Source organism: Grammomys surdaster, unplaced genomic scaffold (assembly GCF_004785775.1).
Source record: "Grammomys surdaster isolate TR1022 unplaced genomic scaffold, NIH_TR_1.0 142, whole genome shotgun sequence".
In the NCBI taxonomy this organism is placed as follows: Eukaryota; Metazoa; Chordata; class Mammalia; order Rodentia; family Muridae; genus Grammomys; species Grammomys surdaster.
In genome coordinates, this window is record NW_021604600.1 from 1815785 (window position 1) to 1838973 (window position 23189).

The following is a 23189-nucleotide window of genomic DNA, read 5'->3' on the forward strand; positions in this document are numbered from 1 at the left end:
TGGAACCTTCAGACAATAGCCTGCACTGAAGGGGAAAGGGGCAGACACTGGCTGGGGTGACCCAGGCCTCCCACGGAAAGAACAGGGCGGTCCTGGGGCCTCGTGAGTTAGGATAGCTTTTTAAATTTTATTTATTTTTTCCCCAAGACAGGGTCTCACTATGTAACTCTGCCTGTCTTGAAACTCACTGTATAGATCAGGCTAGCCTCAACTCACAGATACCTGCCTACCTCTGCCTTCTAATTGCTGAGATAAAAGGCAAGCACCTCTATACTCAGCAAGGATAGCATTTTTAAAAGTGTCTTTCTCATGGTTTAAAGGTATTTTCTCATAGAAGGTATGCTTCAGTTTGTCCTTGAGGACATTCTGGAATTCTCCACTGCACTCTACATTCTGAAATTCTCCAGACTGTATCTGGAGGTGTCTGGTGGGCTTTTTCCTTGCGATAAGATTTAGAGCCAAGGGACAGGCATATTTCATGCCTTGACAGCAAAGGGCCTAGGAGCCCAGTGGGTAGCAGGCTCTGTGGATTAATGGTGAGAGCCCCATTGCCTCGTCCCCTCAGGGTCCTTACTGCTGTGCTACCCTTCATGCAGTAACTCAGTAAATCTTGTTGAGCAGCCGCCCAGCTCTAGGCATCCTTTCAAGCACCACAGTCTATTGGTAAACGTTACAGAGTTCTTGTCCTCGAGCGTCTTCAGTGGGAGAAAGGGGGCAGACCGTAACCACAGAGGCGAGGAGGTGACCCGTGCAACAGACAGCAGTGCAGCCCTGCAGAGGTGCCGTTCCAGTTAGGTGCTCACAGACAAGCTGGCGTTTGTACCCCGTCCTGAAAGGGAAGGCTGTGTCTTCTTCATCCCTATCCCTCCCAGGATCAGCGCATGCCATTCCCCAAGAGGCACCTCAAAAGTACATGGGGTAGATAACTGAAGTGCTTGAAGGTGCAGCTCGTGCTCTAGTTACCAGACACAAACTCCAGTTAACCTGGGAAAAGGGAGCCTCGTCTGAGAAAATGCCTTCATCAGATTGACCTGTGGGCAAGCCTGTGGAGCACTTTCTAATTAATGATTGATGTGGGAGGGTCCAGCCCACTGAGAGTAGGGCCTGCCCTCTAGGCAAGTAGATGATCATGGGTTGTATAAGGAAGCAGGCTGAACAACCCTGGGGGGCAAGCCAGAAAGCAGTGTTCCTCCATGGCCTCTGCTTCCGTTCCTGCCCTGGGTTCTCATACAATGCAATCTGAATACAGTTTCGATTCCCTCCTCCCTGGCAGTGTTCTTTCACGACAACAGAGGAGCAAACTGGATGCTTATGGTATTCTACATTTCTGTCACACTTGGCATTTGGCAGACTAGTCTCACAAAGTCATCCTCATTTTTGACAGTGGAGTTAGTGGGCAGAGCGGTGATTACAATTCCCAGCTCATTCTCAAAATGAATGAATTCCCAAAAGTCCGGGGCTCTTCCTAGAACGCTTTATATAGTCAGCCCTCATCCATTTGCTCGCACAAGTCACCCCAAAATTCACTGGTTTAGGCCTAGTTACTGTGAACTGTTAATCACTCCCCAAGGAAAAGAGAATGAGACACTGGGGGTTACAGGTGTTGGGGTTCCAGTGCTCTGTTCTAAGCCTATGCCATAGGAATGGTCTCCAAGGGTATATCTTGCTGAGGAGAAGACAGTTTATTTTTTTTTTAAATCGTTATCACTTTGTCCTGAAGCTTCCCTGAAAACAAGCAACCCCTGACTAAAAGTCAAAGGCCGGAAAGGAACTAACAAGCTGCCAAATAGCACAAGGTAGGGCGTGCTGAGTTCACAGTTCACGGTGAAGCCATGAAGCCACAACCCTGCTCAGCTGCTCACAGCCTGTGCATAGCCCCACAGAAGGAAAGAAGGAAGGGAGGGAGGGAGAGAGAGAGGGAGGGAGGGAGGGAGGGAGGGAGGGAGGGAGGGAGGGAGGGAGGGATGCAAGTAACAGAAATGTTAATGAACCAGCTAGCTTACTCAGAAGGGTGGGGAATTTTAGTGAATGATGTATCTCACAGAACCCAGAAACAGGTAATCAGTGAGCTCTACAAGTGCCTGGGATGAATGGAAATCTCAGAAGCAACACCTCCTGTGTCCGTCCTTTCCTCAGCTTAACCACATGCCTGGGACCCTAGCCCTCGGAAGGCTGTAGCAAGAAAACTAGCACAGTCGAGGCCAGCCTTGGCTATGTCACATGACTCATCTCCAAAACAGCAAACATAATTCTTTTCTCTCAGTGTTCGCTCTCGTGCAACTTACAATATAAAAGGAGCAGTGTCAGTTTTTAAATGCCTTGCTAGTGGCAATGACTCCAAGCTAAAGCGAAAGGGAAGGGGCATAGGTACATGAAAATCCACATAAAAAGGAGTCTGGGGTAGAAAGAAAAGCAGGAGAGGTCTCTCGAGGTTGTGGTGGCTTACACCAGTCATGTGTGGGGACAGAAGAATATTCCAGCCAGCGTACAAGCAATAACGTGGAAAAGGTCCCGTGGTTAAAGGAGCTGTCTGGCTTTCTGGGACCTCCCATGACTGCGGCGGGAGGACAGTGGTAAGTTGGGCGCTCTAGAGAGGGAGCTGGCCAGCAGCCCAACCACGTGGCATCTGGAAGGCTATTTAAGGACTCTACCCTAGAAACAGGGGAAGCCTTTAGACAGAAGTGACTCAATTAGATAAGGAATCCAAGGGATGCAGCCCAGCCAGCCACTACACAGCTACCTATGACGAGAGGTCAGAGGACCTCAGCTCAAAGAACATTGCACAGGAGGAGGCAAAGACTACAAGAAGTGGGGGAATCGGGGAGAATCGTGGAAGACTTTCTTGACGGCATGTCGTGGCTATTGAACTCCTGAGTTCTGCAGCTATAGTTATTAGTACAAGTGTCCACAAGCCTACCCCCCTCAAAAATGTCACAAAAGAGGGAAGGGGCATGAGGCTCCATCCTTCCCTGAGGCTACAAATCCAATTAATAGTCCCTGGGAGACAAAAGAGACATATGCTTCAGTGGCATAGCCACCGTAAGGTGTCCCACTCCTGTAAGCAACTCTGAACATACTGGGTCATCAGAGTTGTAAATAAAAATAAAGCAAAAAGCAAAGACACAATGGGGACTGGTTGGAAAGAAGAAGGGGGTTAGTGAGGAGGGAAGACTGTCAGATTGACAGTTTCAAGCAGAAGTGGAAAGGTAAACGCCAAAGTACATTATATAACTGGGCGTGGTGACTCACCTCTTCAATCCCAGCACTCAGGATGACCCTTGTGAGTTCAAAGCCAGCCTAGTCTATCTAGTAAGTACCAGGACCAGGACAAAAACAAAAACCCTATATACATGTTATATACATGTGTGAAAGTGTCATAGTGAAACTTATTATATGTAATTAGCGTATATACTATTGAAAACCTATGAAAATGTGGAGGAGACTAGATAACAGGAATGAAATCATGAACAGATCAAAGACAGTGGCTTCTCTAGGCCAAAGAACAGGGGAAAGAAGACAGGCCTATATGGAATATCCCAACTTCCAACTTGGATGGAGCAAGTTTGAATTCCCTAGTAGAAATATCCAGTGCCAGTGAGCACTGTGTGCTGTTTTTATAAAGAGATAGAGAGGGGATATGTTTGGTGTAGTCAGGTATGGGAGAAGGGGGTGCCTCTGAGGACCCATGTTGAGGCATCCCTTCCCCCTGAGGGACCAGCCCCACAACGATGGTATAGTATAGAATAGAGTTTATTCAGGGCATGGGGAGGGGAGTTAAGAGGACAGTAGAGACAGAGAAAGGCGGTGGGGGGAGAAAGTAAGTAGAGGAATAGAGGAATAGAGGAGTAGAGGCCAGCCATGAGCACATAGAGAGAGGTGGGGAGACGGGAATGGGGAGAGAGGGGAAAGCGGGCGAGAGGACAGATTGAGAGTAAGAAAGCAAGAGAGAGGGGAGGGGGCAAGCAGCCCCTTTTATAGCGAGTCAGGCACACCTGACTGTTGCCAGGCAACTGTGGGGCGGAGCTTAGACAAAAATGCTAACACTGTGAATGCAAGATGCAGCTCTTCCAGAAAGGAGATGAGAGAGGACTCCTTCTCAACCAGTATGAGTGACCATGGCCCAGCAACAAGGATTTGGGTTGTCTGTCTTGAGTACTGCATTCCAGTGTGTGATTGTGTGAACTTACATAATCAAAGAATAAGTCTTGAGTTAAGGCAAGTCCCAGTGATGTTGGTGCCTCAGATAGGTTACAGCTACAGGAAAACCTATAAATATTATCAGATGATGTGGGAGCTAGTATTAATCCCACCAAACGAGAGAAAAGACCATTACCCAAATTAGTCAAACGTAGAGCAAGCTTTATTATGTGTGTCTATTATGTAGCCAGTCCAGCAACTGCCTCTCCATAACTGTAGGTTTTGAGAGGTCAGTCCCCAACATAGGAGAAGTGGGGTTTTTATAGCCTCAGAACTGCAAGGCTAGGGTTTACAAGGGCTGGGAGATTTTCAGAGGAATTTGGTTATGTAGGAATTTGGCAGAAGAGCTCAAATTTATTTGGCAGAACATTGTATCTTGTCAGGGTAGAGTAGAGGTCAGGATACAGTCAGGAGCAAGTCAGATTCCAGAAAATGGGTCAAGACATGGTCAAAACTTTTTTACAGAAAACAGGAATGAACTTATTTTGACTTTGTAAGAAGATGACTTCTAATCTTAAAATGGAGTTACATTGGTCCATCAGTTAGGAATCTGTTAGTATATAACAAAGTTATATATTTTAAAAGTTATATATTGCCTAGTGATTGAAAGAAAGTTGGGTCAGAAACAGTGGTGGAGAATTAATTGAACTAAAAACTACCCACAGCAAAGAATGGTGGCACACACCTTTAATCCCAGCACACGGGAGGCAGAGGCAGGTAGATCTCTGTGAGTCTGAGACTAGCCTGGTTTACAAGAGTGAGTTGCAGCACAGCCAAGGTTATGCTGAGAAACCCTATCTCAACAGGGAAAAAAAAAAAGACTGCCCTGTAACTTTAATTTTTTTTCAAATATTATTTTTAATGATGGTTCTTAAACACTTTAACCTCCCTTTCAGCCCACCACCCACCAGAGGTAGTGGAAAAGAAAGGATATGAGGAAGTGGACCTGTTTAGAAAAGTTCTTTGGAGCAACTTCTGTCTGTGTAGTCTGGAAATCAGCAGTTCAGTTCATAGGTTAGCAGGCAGCAGCAGCTCGATCCGCTCATAAACACTTCATGGATATACCGGCAGTCCAGTTTGGTAAAGTAGGGTTAGAACAGCTGTGACATGACCTAGCCAAGACAGCCAGGCCTCGCCTCAGCTCGAGTCAGCAAGGGACCAACAGGAGAAGTTCTCAGCTGTGCCTCTCTCAGGGAACCGAAGGATCAGCAAAGATGTGCGAGACCCATAAGTGTTGCACAGCTCCTGTACCAGCAAGCCAAGCTTTCTCTCCGTCACTCCATGCAGTCCTAGTTATACTCCCTCTGAACATCCACATGCCTTGTCTCAGCACGGGTCTTGCCTCAACACGTGCATCCAATCAGCTCCAGTGAGGAAGCAGCAAGAAGTTGCATACCACCAGATGTTTTTTTGGTGTGATTCTATGAAGTTCCGACAAATGCAGTTCAACCACGAAATGTAAGGCAGACCAATACAAGCGTGTTGTTAACAAAGAATCCTTCACCACCTGTCCTTTCAAGTGCTTGCTTTAGCAGAGTGTCCTCTCTCCTGTGTCTGCTTCAGTGAAACCTTCCTTCACAAGTCGGCCTTAGCCTTTCACACCTGTGTCCACTTTAACTAAATGTTCCTTCATGTGTTTGCACCCGCAAAACACCATCCAACCAACCTTCTAAAGAACCCTCAAGTTTCCACTTCACTACCACAAATAATTTGATTTCAAATCTCAACCATGCTAACTCTCCACAATCCCAAAGTTCTGATCAGTCCAATCAGCCCTGCAAAGTCTCTTAACAGGATGGGGCTTGGGGGAGAGAGATGGGAACTGGGAATTGAGCTGGTGGAGAAAGGGTGGATCTTCAGCTCAGAACACCAAAATCTGGAGTCATAATGAAATGTCTGGGTTCTTGATATACAAGTGAGAGCATTGAGGGTGGATAGTAGTTCAAATATTGAACATGTGCAAGATTGTCTAGGAAGAGAGGAGACATGAGAAGAAGATTGTCCTGATTAGTTTTATATCAACATGACACAAACTGGAGTCACCTGGAAAGGAGGGCTTTAAATTGAGAAAATGCCCCTATAAGATCTGTCTGAGACAAGTCTTTGGTGCATTTTTTTGATTGATGGATTTGAGAGAGCCCAGCTCACCAGGAATGGTACCACTCCAGGGCGGGCAGTCCTGGATAGTACAAGAAAGCAGGCTGAGCAAGCCATGGGTAGCAAGCAAATAGCCGTGGCTTCCGCTTTAGTTCCTACTTCCATGTTCCTGCCTTGAATTCCTGCCCTGGCACTCCTCAGCAGTGATTATGATCTGAGAGTTATGAGATTAAATAAACCCTTTCTTCCTCCAAGTTCCTTTTGGTCATTGTATTGTATGGCATCAATAGAAATCCTATGCCATGGTGTGCACTGCTTAGCCTCAGAGGACATCACTTAGAAGGTACAGAGAGATGAGCCTGGGAAGGGGCAGGTAAACAGTGAAGATGCCACAGAGAATGACTCTATGGAAAGCATGGGAGGGACTAGCCTTCCACCCACATTCCTACATGTCTTTCTGGTCTAAATGTATGTGCTATAGGCTGTTAATAGCCCGTTCTGCCCCACGTTTGGGGGCCTCTTTGTCCCGGCTCGAGCTGCTGCTCTGGTCTGTGGGTCAGGGTCTAGCAAGAGAGAGAGAGTGGGGATGGAAGGGCAAGAGATGTGAAGAATGGAGACAAGACAGAGAGTCTGTTCAAGTCCCGTTTATTGAAAGGAAACCATGGGTATATACAAGCACACACAGGGGAACACAGCTGAAGACACTTTACCACGTGCGCCTTGCAGCTGGGGGCATTAAACAACAAAACAAGATATGTGAGAAAAACAAGATGTTTATCAGAGTGCGCTCAGCTGTTGTAGGCTGTTGAAAACAAGTCTCTTGTCAGGGTATATGGGCTGAGATGGCTGCAAAGATGATAGCCGCTTTCTGCTAGGAGTCGGCTCCCAACAATAGGCCCTTTACTCAGAAGTAAAAATTTCCCGAAGAAGGATATGATTGCTCAGCCTTAGGTACCTGTGAACTATTGCCTTCATTGGGATTTCTATTGTGAGGAAATGCCATGATTAATGCAACTTGTGGAGGAAAGGGTTTATTCTGCCTACACTTTCACATTCCAGTTCATTGTCAAAGGAATTCAGGGACAGGAATTCAAGCAGGGCAGGAACCTGAAGGCAGGAGCTGATGCAGAGGCCATGAATAAATGCTGCTTACTGGCTTGGTCCTCATGGCTTTGTATAGCCTGCTTTCTTACACAACTCAGGACCACCAGACCAGGAATGGCACCACCCACAATGAGCTAGACCTCCCCCCAATCAATCACTTAAGAAAATGTCCTACAGGCTTGCCTTACAGCCTGATCCTATGGAGGCACTTTCTTACTTGAGATTCCCTCCTCTCAAATGACTCTACCTTGTGTCAAGTTGACATAAAACTATCTGGCACAGCTACTGACTCAGGAAGCTGTCGTCTGCACACACTATGGATTCACTTTTTGAGCATACACACAACTCTTGAAGAGAACATAGCTTCCTCTGGCTATCTCCCCTTTCTCCATCTTGAAATCCCTGTGCCCAGGGTCTTCTGTTCCATCCCTGGATAGGCTGAGTTCTTCCCATGCAGAATCTTGCTGCTCCCCTGCCTACTCCAGCTCTCCACAGTCTTAGCATGGCCTCCTTGTCATGCTTCGAGGTTTGAATTCTAAAGACACCCCTCTAGACAGCTCTCCTATTCAATATGATCTTATTCCTGATGGCTTGCTGTTTGTAGCATTTGCTAGTTTGTAACTACTGACTTTTTTAAAATATATATTTAATGGAAACAGAATTATATTCCTGTCCTCTTCCCTTTTCTCCCTCTGGCCCCTCCCAGCTACCATCCCTGCAACTCTTTCCATGCCCCAAACTGATAAGCTCTTTCTCTCTTATTATTATTGTTGTGTGTGCACACACACATGCGGACTAATACATAAATATAGCTGGCTAAGTTTGTTTCTGTTGTGTGTATGTGGTTTCACTCATACACTGGCCAGCCAATAAGGAGGCTCATCTTTGGGAGAGGCTAATTCTCGTTCTTCGTGGAGTCATTAGTTGCCTGTAGTTTAGGAGTCGTTCCTCTTAGAATTCTCCTTCCTCCACGTTAATGTGTCCGTTGATACTGTGATTGGTCTGCTCTCATTTATGCGGCCATTCCTAGGAGAGACTTTCACAGCAGACTTCCTGGTATTTCAGCTCTTTCCACCACTACTTCTTCAATAGTCAGGGAGTTGTGATGAAGATATAACCACTGGGGCTGGAAGCCCCATGGTTGGTTCATCTCTGTACCATATCCAGTTACAGTTTTCTGTGATGATCTCCATCTGCTATAGAGGAAAACTTTGATAAGGGTGGTAGCTACACTTATCCGTGGGAATAAGGATAAGATTTAGAACATACTAAGGAATTGTGCTGGTCTAGCAAAGTTTATTGCTAGTATACGTGGGAGTAGTATATTCTTTTTTAAAATCCATTACCTCACTAGCCCCGGCAACCTGGGTAGGTTTTCAGTACCAGGCCTGATAATTCCTTCTGTTGAGTGGGCCATTAATCCAATCAGCTATTGGTTGTCATTGACACATGAGTGCTATTTATTGTACTTTTATAGATATATTTCTGTGCTGGTCATTGTCATAGTTCAAGGTGTTGTAACTGAGTAGGAGTGTTTAATTGTTTCCCTCCCTTGGCAGCTTGCATAGTATTTTTGGAAACATGGAAGCTAGGTTGTCAGAAAGAGGCTTTCGGGTCAGATGAAGCTTGAGTCATTTGAGTCCTGTATCCTAAGTGTGTTGTGTCTTTAGCACTAAAGGCTCACCTTCAACCCCTGAAAGGCAACCAAGGGCCATGTCAAGGGTCTATATTATTTTGGGAGTAACTTGGACTACTGTAACCACCATTCAGTAGGAGGTTTCTCATACCTACTGCAGAGATTCACTAGTCTATGGTTCTTGTGGGGAACATTGTCAGCCCACATGTCAGCTTTCTTTAAGCTACATACACACACACACACATGCACACACACACACACACACACACACACACACACTCACGTATAACTTTAAGTAAATATAAAATAATTCGATTCTTTGAGACTTTATCAAACAGTGCTAGTAGCCTGGTGTTGTGTGTCTCTCCTCCCCCCGTCTTTACTGACCTCTCTCCTCATCACTATTCACTTTTTAGTATTTGTGTGTGCGTGTGTGTGTGCATACACGTGCATTATACATACATATGCGTGTGCATGTGGAGGTCAGAGGACAGCTTTTAGGAGACTGTTATTTCCTCCAGTGTAGGTTCTGAAAATCAGTCTCAGGTTGTCAGACATGATGGCAAGTACCCTGACCCACTAGACATCCTATCAGCCCACTACTGATTTTTTTTTTAAATACCAGTCTCCTCATCAAGAATAGAAGCTCTGAGGCTGGAGAGAAGGCTCAGAGATGAGAACACTTGTTGCTCTTGCAGAGTACCAGTTTCCAGAACCTGCAAGACACCCTGCAATCATCCAGAATGCTAGTTCCAGGGGATCCAGGCCTCAGTAGGCACCAGGCATGCATACAGCTCACTACATATATGCAAGCAAAACACTCATACACACAAAATAAAATAAATCTTTATTTTTTTAATGACTAGAAACTAGGCAATATACATCTCAGTGATTCCCAACTGGGTGTTGCTTGCAACCCTGACCAAAACCCTTGGGGCAGGGGTAAGAAGGCACAGAGTCAACGACACAGACTCCAGGAGTCAGACAAGTGGCAAAAGCAGACTCATTTATTGCAGGAACTGGACGAACCTTTATACCCCACACCCAACATCTCATTGGCTCTCAAGTAGCTAGACCTGATGTTCACTCTTTCTCATTGGCTCACTCTATTGTCTGATCCAGCATCAGGGGTCTCTTAGCCATGTTGGCAGATTCTAGGTTGGCTCAGGGACTAAGTGTCAGCAGAGTAGGCAGGCCAGGTGCATGTGCTAGCATTGTGGCTGGGCCTGCTTAGCTAAATTCCCCCTATAACTGGGAACAATTGTGACCGACAGGGGGCATGTCTAAAGCACTTGGAATTGTCCAAATGAAGGAAACAAGGTACAGCTGACTGGTAGAGGCCAGAGATGCCATTGAGCACTCTTCGGTGCATGTGGCGGTCCCACAACAGAACTAACTGATCACCCAAATACAGGAGTACCAAGGCTAGCTGGCTGTGGTGGCTTTAATCACTGCATTCAGGAACCAGAGGTAGATCTGTGATTTTTGAGGCCAGCCTGCTCTATAGCACGCTTTAGAATAGTCAGGGCTACACAGAGACCCTGTCTTAGAAGAAAAGTGCCAAGGGAGTGCTTGCGGTTTCGTTGGCTGCCTTGCCCTTGTGGAGCATGGAGCCCTACAGCAGCAGGTACCTGATGAGTGTTCAGCGCACTGGAGCTGAGCTGAACAAACCCAGAGAACTGCTGTCTGAACATTGCATTTACATTCTTGTACCGGTCAGAGGAAGGTTTAGGTGGTTTCATGATGACGACTCAAAGGAGCCATATCTTCCCACAGTCAGGGTGATACATTTCTGGAAAATCCCTGCTAAATCTGGCTTCCCAAATGAAAATAGCAGTAAGAATTTGCTCACGAGAATTGAGAGGGGTGAACCTTAAAGAGAGAGCAGATAAACGGTTATTGCAACATCTTACACAGAGTAGGGCTTTTGAGATCTACGGAAATTGTAAGAAAAAAAAAATCTCCCAACCAAAACTCTGTAGGAATCCTTTCAGTTTCCACACAGAACTAAAAAAGGGTTTCTGGTTCCCTTTAGGAGCCCTAAGGGGATGTGGAAGGGGAACGAGAGGGGAAGAGAGAGACACTCCAGGTGGAGAGGTGACATGGGCGGGGCACTGATCAAATCACTTTGTTTTGTAGCATGGACAGAAACACTGACAGAGATCCACAGAAGCAACTGAACCAGAAGACTATGAATGACCTCACCCAAAACTCACAGGATGGATTGCTGGTTACACATGTTAACCAGACCCAGGACTTACTGGTAACAACCATATTGCTTTAGTTCACCAGTGATGCTTACAGATCATAGCAGGGAATGGGGAATGTGCTGAGCTCTTTCTTCAATAGGACCCAGCATTGTGGATGGGATTAAGCACTCCTCTGCAACCCCCTGGATTTAGAAAGTAATGAGTTTCTCTTGGCCACACAGTTCTTCAGCCCATGGGAACGTCATTGCCTATTTAGGAACATGTGAGGATCCTGGTTTCATTACCAAAGCCTGAAGTACAAAGCGTTTGATTCTGAAGCTCCCTTTCCTAAGATTCTCTTATAGGAGTCCCTAAAACCTTGGTCCAGAACTCTACTTCAGGAAGTGTTGTGGGAACAGGAGGGCCAGGGCAGAAGGCTTAACTTTTAAAAAGAAAGAAAAAATAAATAAAACCACACTGTGGTTTCAGATTCACTCCATGTGCAAGTGACCCTCCACCTAACATCATAGACGACTCAGAATTCTCTCTACCACGGAAGCCGTCATCCCTACAAGTTGTGAGTGGAAGGTAGCTGGCCACCACCCACCAGGAAATCCACACTAGAATATAAAAGTATATCCAGCCTTATAACACCATCAGTGAAACAGCCAGAAAAACAGTCACGTCACTTTTACTTCTCTCAAGTTTAAGCATTTATGGGAGAACAGATTTAACTGAACAGAAACAAGAAAGCCAGGCATGGAGATACAGACCTAATAATCTCAGCGTTCTGGAGCTAGAGGCAAGAGGATCAGGGATTCAAGGACAACCTCAGCTCTCTGCTACTGTGAGGCTAGCCTGAGACACATAAGACCCTGTCTAAAAATAAAAAATAAAAATAAAGAGGAAATACAGATAGAAGAAGTCATTCAGTGGCATCAGCTGCCAGTGATGTGGGTCTTTGTTCCTCTAATTTCATCTCAGATCAGCCGACTTTCCAGGTGTGGACTTACCTTTATCAGTTACAGACAGGCCTCTTGCTTCTCTTCCCAGGGCAGTGAGAGGGTTCTGACTGCCTGGCACTGAGCATGCAGTGTTGTCCATGTAAAGTGTCCACTTTACAGACCCAAGGCCCACCCCAACCAAGAAGCTATTCACAGTTGGTACCCACAAGCAGAAGGAAAATCAGTTTTCTCTAATAGAGTGTTTCAGGGGAAAGAAAAAGAGAGCATAAAGTTGGGGGAGGGGGTAATGTGTGAGGAGTTGGGTAAAAACATGATAAAAAATGTATCGTATGGACTAGGCATAGCAGTACATGCCTTTAATCTCAGCACTCAAGAGGTAGAGGCGGGTAGAGCTCTGTGAGTTCAAGGCCATCCTGGTCTACATAGTGAGTTCCAGGACAGTCAGGGCTACACAAAAACACCCTGTCTAGAAAAAGGTGTATATATTTTTCCATACAATATATAAATATTATATACATAAAATATTATATACATACAATATATATTTTTATATATTGTATAAAATCTTTTAATAAATAAATTTAAATATATATACATAATTTAAAATTTTTTAATGCCCACTTTTGCAGAAGATCAGGAGGGCCCTCAGTCCACAAGTGACATGTGTAGGAACGGACTTTCAGCTATCTGCGGGGCAAAAGCCACCGCCTGAAACATGACAGACCATTTCAAGTGCAAGATGGGAAAAGGGTGTGTGATCAGTGTCATGCACATGGTATCCTGGAGGAGGACAGTGCCATCCAGTGGCCACAGGATGCAAAGCCTTGTTTCCTGAAGCGGGTGGTTAAGAATAGTGCCTGGCAGCAAGCCTCCCTCTCAAAGGCAGGACAGGTATTCTTAGCATTGAATCATTCAATGAGAAAGCCTCTCCTGCAGAGAACCGTAGTTCGTGCTCATTCAGATAATCAGTGTAGTCTTGGTTTACAGCTTTTCCAATGAGTCCCAGCTCCATCACCGTCATTAGCTGTGTGATCGTGGGCAAATCGCTTAACTGCTCTGTTCCTCAGCTTCCTTGTCAGAAAAGTGTCCATCTCACGGGATTACATAACTGCTATATGGAAAGTGCCCGGCTTAGCCTAGGCGCTGTGTTAGTGTTTGCAGTAATTAGGAGTGTGTGTTCACACATCCTGAGCACTTGCTAACAGAAATGGTCCTGGGCAAAGAGTGCAAGGTGGGCAACACCAGCCTCAGCAGCCTTTTGTTTTCACGGCCTTTGTTTAGTGACAACTCTGCTTATAACCAAATGGGAGAGAAAAAAAAGAGCGTTGTTGAGAAACAAAGGTGCAGAAGGGCTCAAGGTCACGTCTGTGCCCTTGAGGTCACATCTGTGCCCTAGCTTCCCCTGCCCCTCACATGGTTAAGGAGAGGGCAGTGCCTGCAAGAAAGCTAAGGCCCAGAGACGCCTGCATGTCTGTTCCTCCAGCCTTTTCCTCCAGTGTCGTCTGTCCTCTGCAGAGTGACTCATTCCACTGCAGTAGACAGCTTTCAGCCCCCAGTCAGCCTACTTGCCAACTACAGTGGAAACCCTGATCTACACAAGTCCAAAGATGAACCACCAAGGGTGTCAAGAATGAGCTCAAGGCCATTTCCATAGTCATCAGATGCTATGGTGTGTGTGTGTGTGTGTGTGTGTGTGTGTGTGTGTGTGTCTGTCTGTCTGTCTGTCTGTGTCTCACAGTGGGACCTGAGTTGGATTCCAAACCCTCAGTGAACAACAGCTTCTCAGCCTTTTACCTGAGATTAAGCAGATGGTCCAACTCCATCTGTATTCAAGGCCCTTCTGTAGCACACAGTCAGCAGCAGGCATTACACAGGAGGCTCTGACCCTGCTTTACACATTGGTGCAACTTATATGTGCGCAGTCTGTGCTTTTATAACACCACTTCTAACTTACTAATGTCTTCATTACAAAGCACTGTGACCAAGGTAACTTAAAAAGAAAGCATTTAGTTGTGGGCTTGCTTACAGTTTTAGAGGGTTTGTTCATGACGGTCATGGTAGGGAGTATGACAGCAGGCAGGCAGGTGTGGTGCTGGCGCAGTAGCTAAGAGCTTATGTCTAGAGATGACAAACACCACAAGGCACAGAGAGAGTCAGCTAGGATGTTGTGGATTTGTGAAACCTCAAAGCTCATCAGTGACACATGTCCTCCAACAAAGCCACACCTCCTAATCCTTCCCAAACTGTTCCTTCACCAACTGGGGACCAAATACTCAAATGTCTAAGTGCAGGGGGCCATTCTCACTGAAACCACCACAACTACACTCCAGCTGCCCTTTCCATCCTCCCATACTCCAGCCTCTGGATACCTCCATGGCTCCTAGAATGGCCTCCCTTGCTGTGTGTAGGACTGGCTCCTTCTTAGCCCTCAGTGCCTGGCTCAGTGGCCTTGTCTGACTGCCTCTCAGCCAGGCAGCCTCTCAAACCACCCTTGCCATTTTCCAGCCACTTTTCTTCCTGCCTTCTTATCAGGCAGAAGACAAGAATGTTTTTACTTGCATCATAGCCAGAGCAACGACTCAAATACCCAAGAAGAGATAGATCAACAAGGGAAAGGTGGCTCAGTCTTAAGTCAAGGCTGTCTGAGGCTGGCTCTGGAAAGCAGTGCTAAGTGCTTGTGGTGCTGCCAGGTCTGCACACATACACTACAGATGTCACCAAGCACCAGGTATCATCACACATTTGATGGCTCAGTCCTGTGATGAATAAGGACTTATTCCTCTAAATACTCACCCACTCACTCCTCTGGTTCTAGGCTCAGATGGAGCTAGAATTCCCTGGTCTCTCCCTGACCAGTTAGTGTTTGTTGAGGTCTCTTGGAATGCTAGGGGACAGAACTTACCTGAAAAGATCTAGAGCATGTAGTTTTGGAAATAAGCAAGATCATCCCACTGAGAACAAACCAGAAATGTATCCCTGCTCACCACAAGGGAGCAGCCCCTATGACTTGTGTTTGCTGTAGATTCAACAACAGGCTGGGAAATAGAACAATTCATATGGAAGAAAGGGCCTCCTAGTACCTCTGACCCTGAGCTCTCAGCAGGTGGAGAGAGACTCAACAGAAGGTGGTATTTTCTGTGACTGGTTTGGGAGACATACTTGACTTTCTCCAGATGGTCCTGTGTTAGAAGCAGAGGCAAAAAATACATGGGAAGCTAATTGATCAAATCCCAACCATTCTGGGGCAATTTTTGCAGAAGTTATGATTCTACAATTGTGTCGTCTGGTCATTGTATGTCTATCTAATCCCTCACATAGTAAACTGCCCTTAAATCTGCGAGCCACATTTGGGGCCTGATATAAGGGTGGTGTCACCAGGGCAACCAACCTCATGTTCATGTTCAACATCCTCAGTGAGGGTATTAGCTTTGTTATTGCTGTTGTGACGTTGGTATTGGTGTGGATGGTTTTTTGTTTTGTTTTGTTTTGTTTTGGGTTGGTTTTTCAAGACAAGGTTTCTCTGTGTAACTTTGGTTGTCCTGGAACTTGCTCTGTTGAACAGGCTGGCCTGGAATTTATGAAGATCAGCATGGCTCTGCCTCCTGAGTGCCGGGGCTAAAGGCGTATGCTACAACACCTAGCTGGTGTTGGTGTTTTAAGACAGGGCTTTTGCTCTGTAGCTGAGACTGGCTTTGATCAGCCTCCCAAGTGCTGGGATTACTGGTGTATACCACTGTGCCCAGTTAGCAAGGAGAATTTTTAGAATATCTTGGGATCGGGTCTCTAAGAGTATACAACCCTTGGCTATCTGGTGAAGGGAATGAAGAGCATCTTCACCTGTGTCCCCTGCCTTCCCACTGTTTCCTATCTGACTCTGGTTTCTGCCTTGTAGCAGCTGCAGGAAAGTGAGACCCAGATGTCAGCTCTGGAAGACTCTGAAGATTGGCTTGCAACACACAGTTTAAAGTTTGAAAAACTCACCTTGGGTGACCTGATAAACCAGGGCACAATTGAGCTGTAAGTCTGAAGTTCTTCCACCCTTCCTCCCAAGCTCCCCAAGGCTGTGGTGGTACACCCAGCCCTGAGCCTGAGAAACCCCAAATAAAGCTTTACTCTTTCAGGGAGGAGCGTAACAATGCTGTGCCCAAAGTGCATTTCACCACCCAGGCCATCCACCACTTTAAATCAAGGCTTTCTGAGTAAGTTTCCCAGCATCCTCAACAATCCCAGAATTCGAGGCCTTCCTCTCATTTCATAACCTGCACATGACTGGTACCAACCAGCAATTCCAGTGGACCTGAAGCTTGTCTCACCTACCTCTCGTTTACCCTTTTCTAAAATGAAAATGTTAGACAAGACTGGTATCTCTCAGCCTTTGAAAGCCTTGGTGCCCTCCAGTGAATGCCTCAGACTTCCCAGATTCATTTGCTGGATAATGACTGAGAGCTTTGTCAGGCCGGTGCAAATATGTATCAGGCATTTCCCAAACCAATTATTTTTATGTGTATGAGTGTCTTGCCTGTATGTATGTATGTTAGTGCACACATATGTACCTGGTATCCACAAAGTCCAGAAGAGGGTGTTAGATCCTCTGGAACTGGAGTTACAGATGGTTGTAAGCTGCCTTTCGGGTACTGGGAATTGAACTTGGATTCCATGCATGCACGCATGCATGCACGCATGCATGCACGCACGCACGCACTCACAAACATGTTCCAATAATCAGTAGACAGGATGATCTTTAGGACTCTATCCCAGCTGTAGTAATGTGTAGTAATTACTGTTGCCTAAGGTTTCCCAAAAGATGATGATGGTGATAACATTTATTAATGTGCCTGAAACTCTGTAAGGGCTGCCCACAAGATCTTATTTCATCCTTAACAACTATCCAAAACATTGTATTGTTCTCCAACCAATTACCAAAAGTCAAACCAGTTAACCAACAGGTGATTGCTCAGCTACCATTCATACAGTGACTGATTAGTGGGATATATCAAAACGCTTTAACTATAAATTTTATAGAAAGTTCTTAGGGTCAGAATGTTCTAAATAATTCCTTGATATTTAGTTAGTTCTAAGTTTGTTTGTTTGTGACGGGGTCTGGGCAGCTCAGACTGGCCTTAAACCTGAGATTCTTCTGCCTCAGCTTTCTGAGTTATTGGATTACAGTATGTTACCCTGCACACATATGGAGTTCAGTAATATTTGGCTCTGTTGATTTGAATTGTAAACTCAACATTTTATTTTTATTTGTTCTTTGAATGTTTAATACATGTATGCAATTAAATATGGTCACATCTACCCTTCATTTCCTCCCAGATCCTTCCCCCAAACACTGCCTCCCAACCCCATGTCGTAGTTATCATCAGGTCCTCCTTCTCTTCCTTTTGATATATCACTAAGTCCAGGAAGTTGTATATCTATGTGTATGAGTGTGGGTCACTCCCTGGAACATGGGCAATGTACCAGACACCATCCTGCCAAAGAAAGGTGCGAATCCAACATCTTTATGGAATAGTCAAATCTGCTTAACTAAATTAGTCACTTGGCAAATTGACTTGGACGGGGTGCTGTGATTGTCTTTACATAGAAGATGATCAAACTCTGGGCTCAGAATCCTACACCTATCAAAGGTCGCACAATCTGTCGTAAATGGCAAAGCAAGGTCTCAAATACAAGTGTGTCTCGGTGTGAGGCTCAGTGTCTTAGCCCTGTATTCAAACTCAGTTACAGAGTGAGAGTCTGTCTCAAAAGATGTAGAAAAGGCCACACCTTTAAAACCCAGCAATAAGGAGGTAGAGGAAGGGAGAACCCTGTGAAGTTGAGGCCAGCCTGATCTACATAGCAAGTTATAGGCCAGTTAGGGTTATCCAGTGAAACTCTGTCTCAAAAAAAAAAAAAAAAGCAAGAAACAAAAGTAAAAGAGAAAGGTCTAAAAATTTAGATAACTGAAACTTGTAAAATCCTGCCACCTTTCTTATGTGTGTAAGTGATGGTGCTCGGTTGGTAAGCTTTCCTCTGTGTAAGTGACATCGGTGATGAACCTTCCCTGTGTGTAACAGTGCTCCGTGATGACACTGTCTGATGGTGACGAGTCTTTCTGCTGTCCCACCAGCACTCTTGAACTCTATCAGCAGAGGCTGCAGTGGCTCACAGAGAACAGCAAGAAGGTAATGGCCACGTGTGTCTCTTCCCGCCCTCTTCAGCTCGGCTGCTTGGTTCGAGCCCTTTCCACTGCAGATGATGGTATACCAAATCAAGTTGGCATCCACTAAAACACAGACTTCTTAACCCACAAACACGAAGCCCACAGACAGAGCTGTGCTCTTGTTGCTGAGGTCCCAAGACTTTAAAATTTTAAAAACCCAGCCAGGCATGGCGACACAGACCTGTAATCCCAACACTGGGCAAGGCGAGGACACTGAGAATTCAGGCTGATGAGACAGCTCACAGGTAAAGGCAATGTTAGCCACACCTAACAATCTAAGTGTGATCGCAGGGCCTACATGGTAGAAGAACCAACTCTGGAAAGTTATCTTCCAATTCCTCATGTGTTCTCTCTCTCTCTCTCTCTCTCTCTCTCTCTCTCTCTCTCTCTCTCTGCCTCTCTCTCTCTTTCTTCTCCCCCTTCTCCCCCTATCCCTTCACACACACAATGTGATTTTTATTTTAATTTTTTGTTTGTTTGTTTGCTTGGTTGGTTTTTCCAAGACAGAGTTTCTCTGTGTAGCTCTGGCTGTCCTGGAACTCACTCTGTAGACCAGGCTAGCCTCGAACTCAGAGATCCACCTCCCTTTGTCTCCCAAGTGCTGGGACTAAAGGCATGCACCACCATGTCCAGCTCTTTTTTTTTTTTTTTTTTTTTTAAGAAAATTGAGAGACCAAGGGCTACCCTAGGCTACATATTTAGATTCTGCCTCAGAAATCTAAAAAAATTAAATTGTTCTTTTGGCTTAGTTTAATTTATGGGATGATCCTCCCAGAAGGTCACTGACGACACAAAGTTCACATTACCTTCCAGACCACTCCAGTCAAAGGGACCTCACACCATGGTCCCTACTCACACTCCCCAGTCCTAGGGTTATGTCTCGATAGCCTTCTTTAGAGCAGTCATCATGTTCAAAGGGTAAAGCATGCCAACTGGCTAAGCCTGAGGCTAGTGCACATGCCTGGGAAACACAGAGGCTGGAGGGCAGGGTCAGTAGGGAGGGCTGCAGAGGGGTGATGGGTCCAGGTCTCATGGACTGAGGAGGTGGTGACATGTGGAAAGGCGTGCTGCCCCCAGGAGGGAAGCCGTGTACCTGCATCTGCAGAGGAGCTAAAGCAGGGTCACGAGCTAGCCCTGTGCAGGCCGCATCAGGTCTGAAACAGTGTTTATTTTGGTTCCATAATTCCAAATAGTTTCACTTTAGTTGTCTAAATTTCAGAATATGCACATTTTACTTTTATGTTTGCTCTCTGACACCTCTTTAAAAAGGAGACTGTCTGGTATCACTGGGCTCTGGTTCCCTCAAATACACTTACCTGTTGTCTTTATGGGATAAATCCTACAATTTTTTTTACCAATAAATTTTTATTCCCTTTACATCCCAATCACATACCCCCTCCCTCCTCTCCTCCCAGTGCCACCCCTACATTCCTTTCCCCACTGTTTCCTCCCCTTCTCTGAGGAGAAGGGGAAGCCATCTCTTGGGTACCACCCCACCTTGGACATCTAGTCCCAGCAGGAATAGGCACAACCTAGACCACTGAGGCCCAGCCATACAGTCCAGCTAGGATAAGGGGATGCAAGTGGGGCAGGGAACAGAAACCAAGATGCCCCCCTTCACTTGTTAGGGGTCCCACGTGAAGACCAAGCTCCGTATTTGTTACAAATGTGTAGAGGGCCTAGGTCCAGCCCCTGCATGTTCCCTGGTTGGTGGCCCAGTCTCTGTAAACAAACCAAATAATTTTGATAGTTTTGATGGTGTACATGCATGCACACACACACACACAATCACACACACAGTAGCTGCCCTCAGAGAGCAGAGGGTATTGGCTCCCCTGGTGCAGAGGTAATAGGTAATTGTGAGCTGTTCTTCCTGATGTGGGTGCTGGGAGCTAAACACCAGTCCTCCGTAAGAGCAGAAAGCACTCTTAGCCACTGAGCCATTTCCTCCAGCCTCTTTTTACACTTTATTTTTTTACGGGATTTAAAAAAAATTATTATTTATTTTCTGTATATGGATGTTTTGTCTGTAAGCATATCTATCTACCACATGTGTCCCTGGTACCCATGGAAACTAAAAGAGGGCATCAGGTTCCCTGAAACTGGAATTGCAGACAGTTTTATTATCCACCATGTGGTTGCTAGAAATGAAACCCAGGTCCTCTGGAAGAGCAGCCTCTGGAAGAGAGTCTCTTGACAGCAGAGCTGTCTCCCCAGCCCCCAGCCCTCCCAATCTGCTCCCTTTATGTTTTAAAGGGAAGAGAGGAGCTCTGATTTTTAACTTCTGATTCCTTGTGGTAGAGGGAGGATACTCTGCATAGGACACCCAGGGGAATGACTCTGAAGAAGAGACACCAGAGCAGATGAATAGTGAGCCAGTGAGCAGAGACTGTCCCAGGCAGAAAACCAGCAAGTCCAAAGGTCCCGAGACCTGTGGCGTGCTCCAGAAGCAACAAGCAGGGCAGTGTGTCAGGATGGAGGACGCAATGTGGAGAATGGGTATGAAGCTGGTCAGGTTCAGATCAGGGAAAGCCAAAGAGAAGGCTTTCAGACAGCACTGATGGGGTTAACGCATTTCAAAGGAGCAGCCTGGCTGCTGTGTTGGCGAGTTGAATGCTCAGGAGGAAACACAAGACAGGCCAGGTGAGAACCATAGTGATTTAGACTTACGTAGATGGGACGAAATAGATTCAGGAATAGTTGGGCGGGTAGGATTGGTGGATGGCTCGGACAGGATGGAGCCAGGGTGCCCAGGCCAGTGCTGAAAGCCATTTACTGAAAAGTGAAAAGCTAAGGTTGGAACAGGTTTGGGGAAAACCAGGAGGCCTTGTCTGAGATGTAAAAAGTAAGAGAGTCTCACCAAACATCCAGGCGGAGGAAGAGCAGTGCTCAATGGCACAAGTCTGAAGTTCCAAAGATCAGCTTGGTGACAGCCTTAGGAAACTAAAGGCGTTCAGATGAGAAACGTGAGGCTCAGGAGTTCAGGGGTTGGGGATTTAGCTCAGTGGTAGAGTGTTTGCCTTGCAAGCACAATGTCCTGGCTTCAACCCTCAGCTTTATAATAAATAGATAAATACCTTATGGAATGAGTATGGAACAGTGGTTTCCAACTGATGTGTATTTAATGGTGACTTTGCTGTCACAGGGGCCATTTGGCAAGACCTGAGAACATTCTTGATTGTCACAGCTAGCAGATCTGGAGACGCTATCGGCATCCAGTTTAGAAATATCCAAGGGTACTGTTAAACACTCTAAAATGTTCAAGTCAGCTTCTCACAACAGAGAACCACCCATCCTCAAACATCTACCAAGCCAAAGCGAGAGAGCCCAGATCAAGTTGAGAGTGGATGGTGGAGCCTTTATTAATTACTTGTGCAGTGCTGTGACCGAAACCTTCCACATCCCAGTCCATCATGGAAGGAAGTCAGGGCAGGAACTGGGAGGCAGGAGTTGATGGAGAGACCATGAAGGAGTGCTGCTTACTGGCTTGTCCCTCATGGATGACTTGCCTGCTTATTTATAGCAGCCAAGGTCACATCCCAGGGGTGGCAGTGCTCACAGTGACCTGGGCCCTTCACATCAGTCACTTATTTTAAAAACGTCCTACAGGCTTGCCTACACCCAGATCTTATGGAGGCATTTTCTCAGTTGATGTTCCCTCACCTCAGAAGACTCTAGCTTGTGTCAAATTGACATTGTAGCCAGCCAGCACACCAACTTAAAAATCAGTGTTAGTATTTTATCACTGTGACAGAAGTACTTGGATATAAAGGATGGAAGATTGACTTTGGTTTTGGGGTTCAAAGGTCTCGGTCCATCCTTATCTTTTAAGTCCATTGCTTTTAAGCTGTGATGAGGCAGACCACCATGGTGGGGAACATGTGATAGAGCAAAGGTCATGTCAGCTGAGGGGAGGGAAAAAGGAAGAGGAAGAGAAAAAAAAGAAAAGGAGAGGTGAAGGGGCACAGGACAAAAAAAAGTAAACCCCAAGGAAATGCCCATGTTCCTTTAAGCAGGTCTCCTCCTTCAAAACTTTCCACCACCTCCCAACAATAACCTGACGTTGTAGATCTTTCATAGATTAGGGCTGGGCTCTCATGGTAACGGAATCTGTCACCTGGGAACTAAGCTTAAACACATGAGCCTTTAGGGGAACACTTTTGAGGGCAGTCTCTAGGGCAGGAGGAATCTGCCTCTAGAGGAAGACAGAGTCTCACTCTGTAGCCCAGGCTGGCCTTGAGCTCCCAAAAATCTTCCTGCCTAAGCCTCTCAAATATTGGAATTATAGGAGGCCTGATCCACCATGACTGGGTGGGACTCTCCATCTCTAATGAACCCTTAGGTGACAGTCATGTCGCAGTTTCCTTCGATGCTGCAGTAGTCTCTTACAATATGAAACAAAGAAGAGTGTCTGCCTAACAAGGGCCTAAATGTCATATGCTGACAGACTGTCATGGCTAAACTGTACCATCAGCTATTGGAGTTCAAGGAAGATGAGACTCAGAGTCATGGGGATAAGGACAAGGAGCTCTAGTTGGAAGCAGAGAAAACAGTAGAGAAAGGAGAACTTAAGTCTTTTGTGAGATAGGCAAGAGTCTAGCCTGCTTGTATGGTAACAGAGTATATAGCCATATGCAGGAGTACTGAACTAGGAGGCAGGCCAGGGGTAGGACCAAAGTCCCTAGTTGACCAGAGAAGATCCAGTAACTTGAGTCACAGGTTGGCTTAAAGCAATAGCCCTAGACACAGTTCTAGACACAGGTAGCACATTGGTAGATTCTGCATGGGAAGGT

General features: G+C 45.9%; 1 protein-coding gene across 1 annotated transcript in view; it reads left to right on the plus strand.

Annotated features, from left to right (window-relative positions):
* Window positions 1-11174: 11174 nt before the first annotated feature.
* Vwa3a (von Willebrand factor A domain containing 3A) overlaps window positions 11175-23189 on the plus strand; it is a 56381-nt gene continuing 44366 nt past the window's right edge. Inside the window, exons 1-4 of the mRNA XM_028764207.1 lie at window positions 11175-11297; window positions 16081-16205; window positions 16310-16387; window positions 18304-18358. Of these exons, the coding sequence (XP_028620040.1) occupies window positions 11175-11297; window positions 16081-16205; window positions 16310-16387; window positions 18304-18358 (381 nt within the window). The remainder of the gene's footprint in view (window positions 11298-16080; window positions 16206-16309; window positions 16388-18303; window positions 18359-23189) is intronic.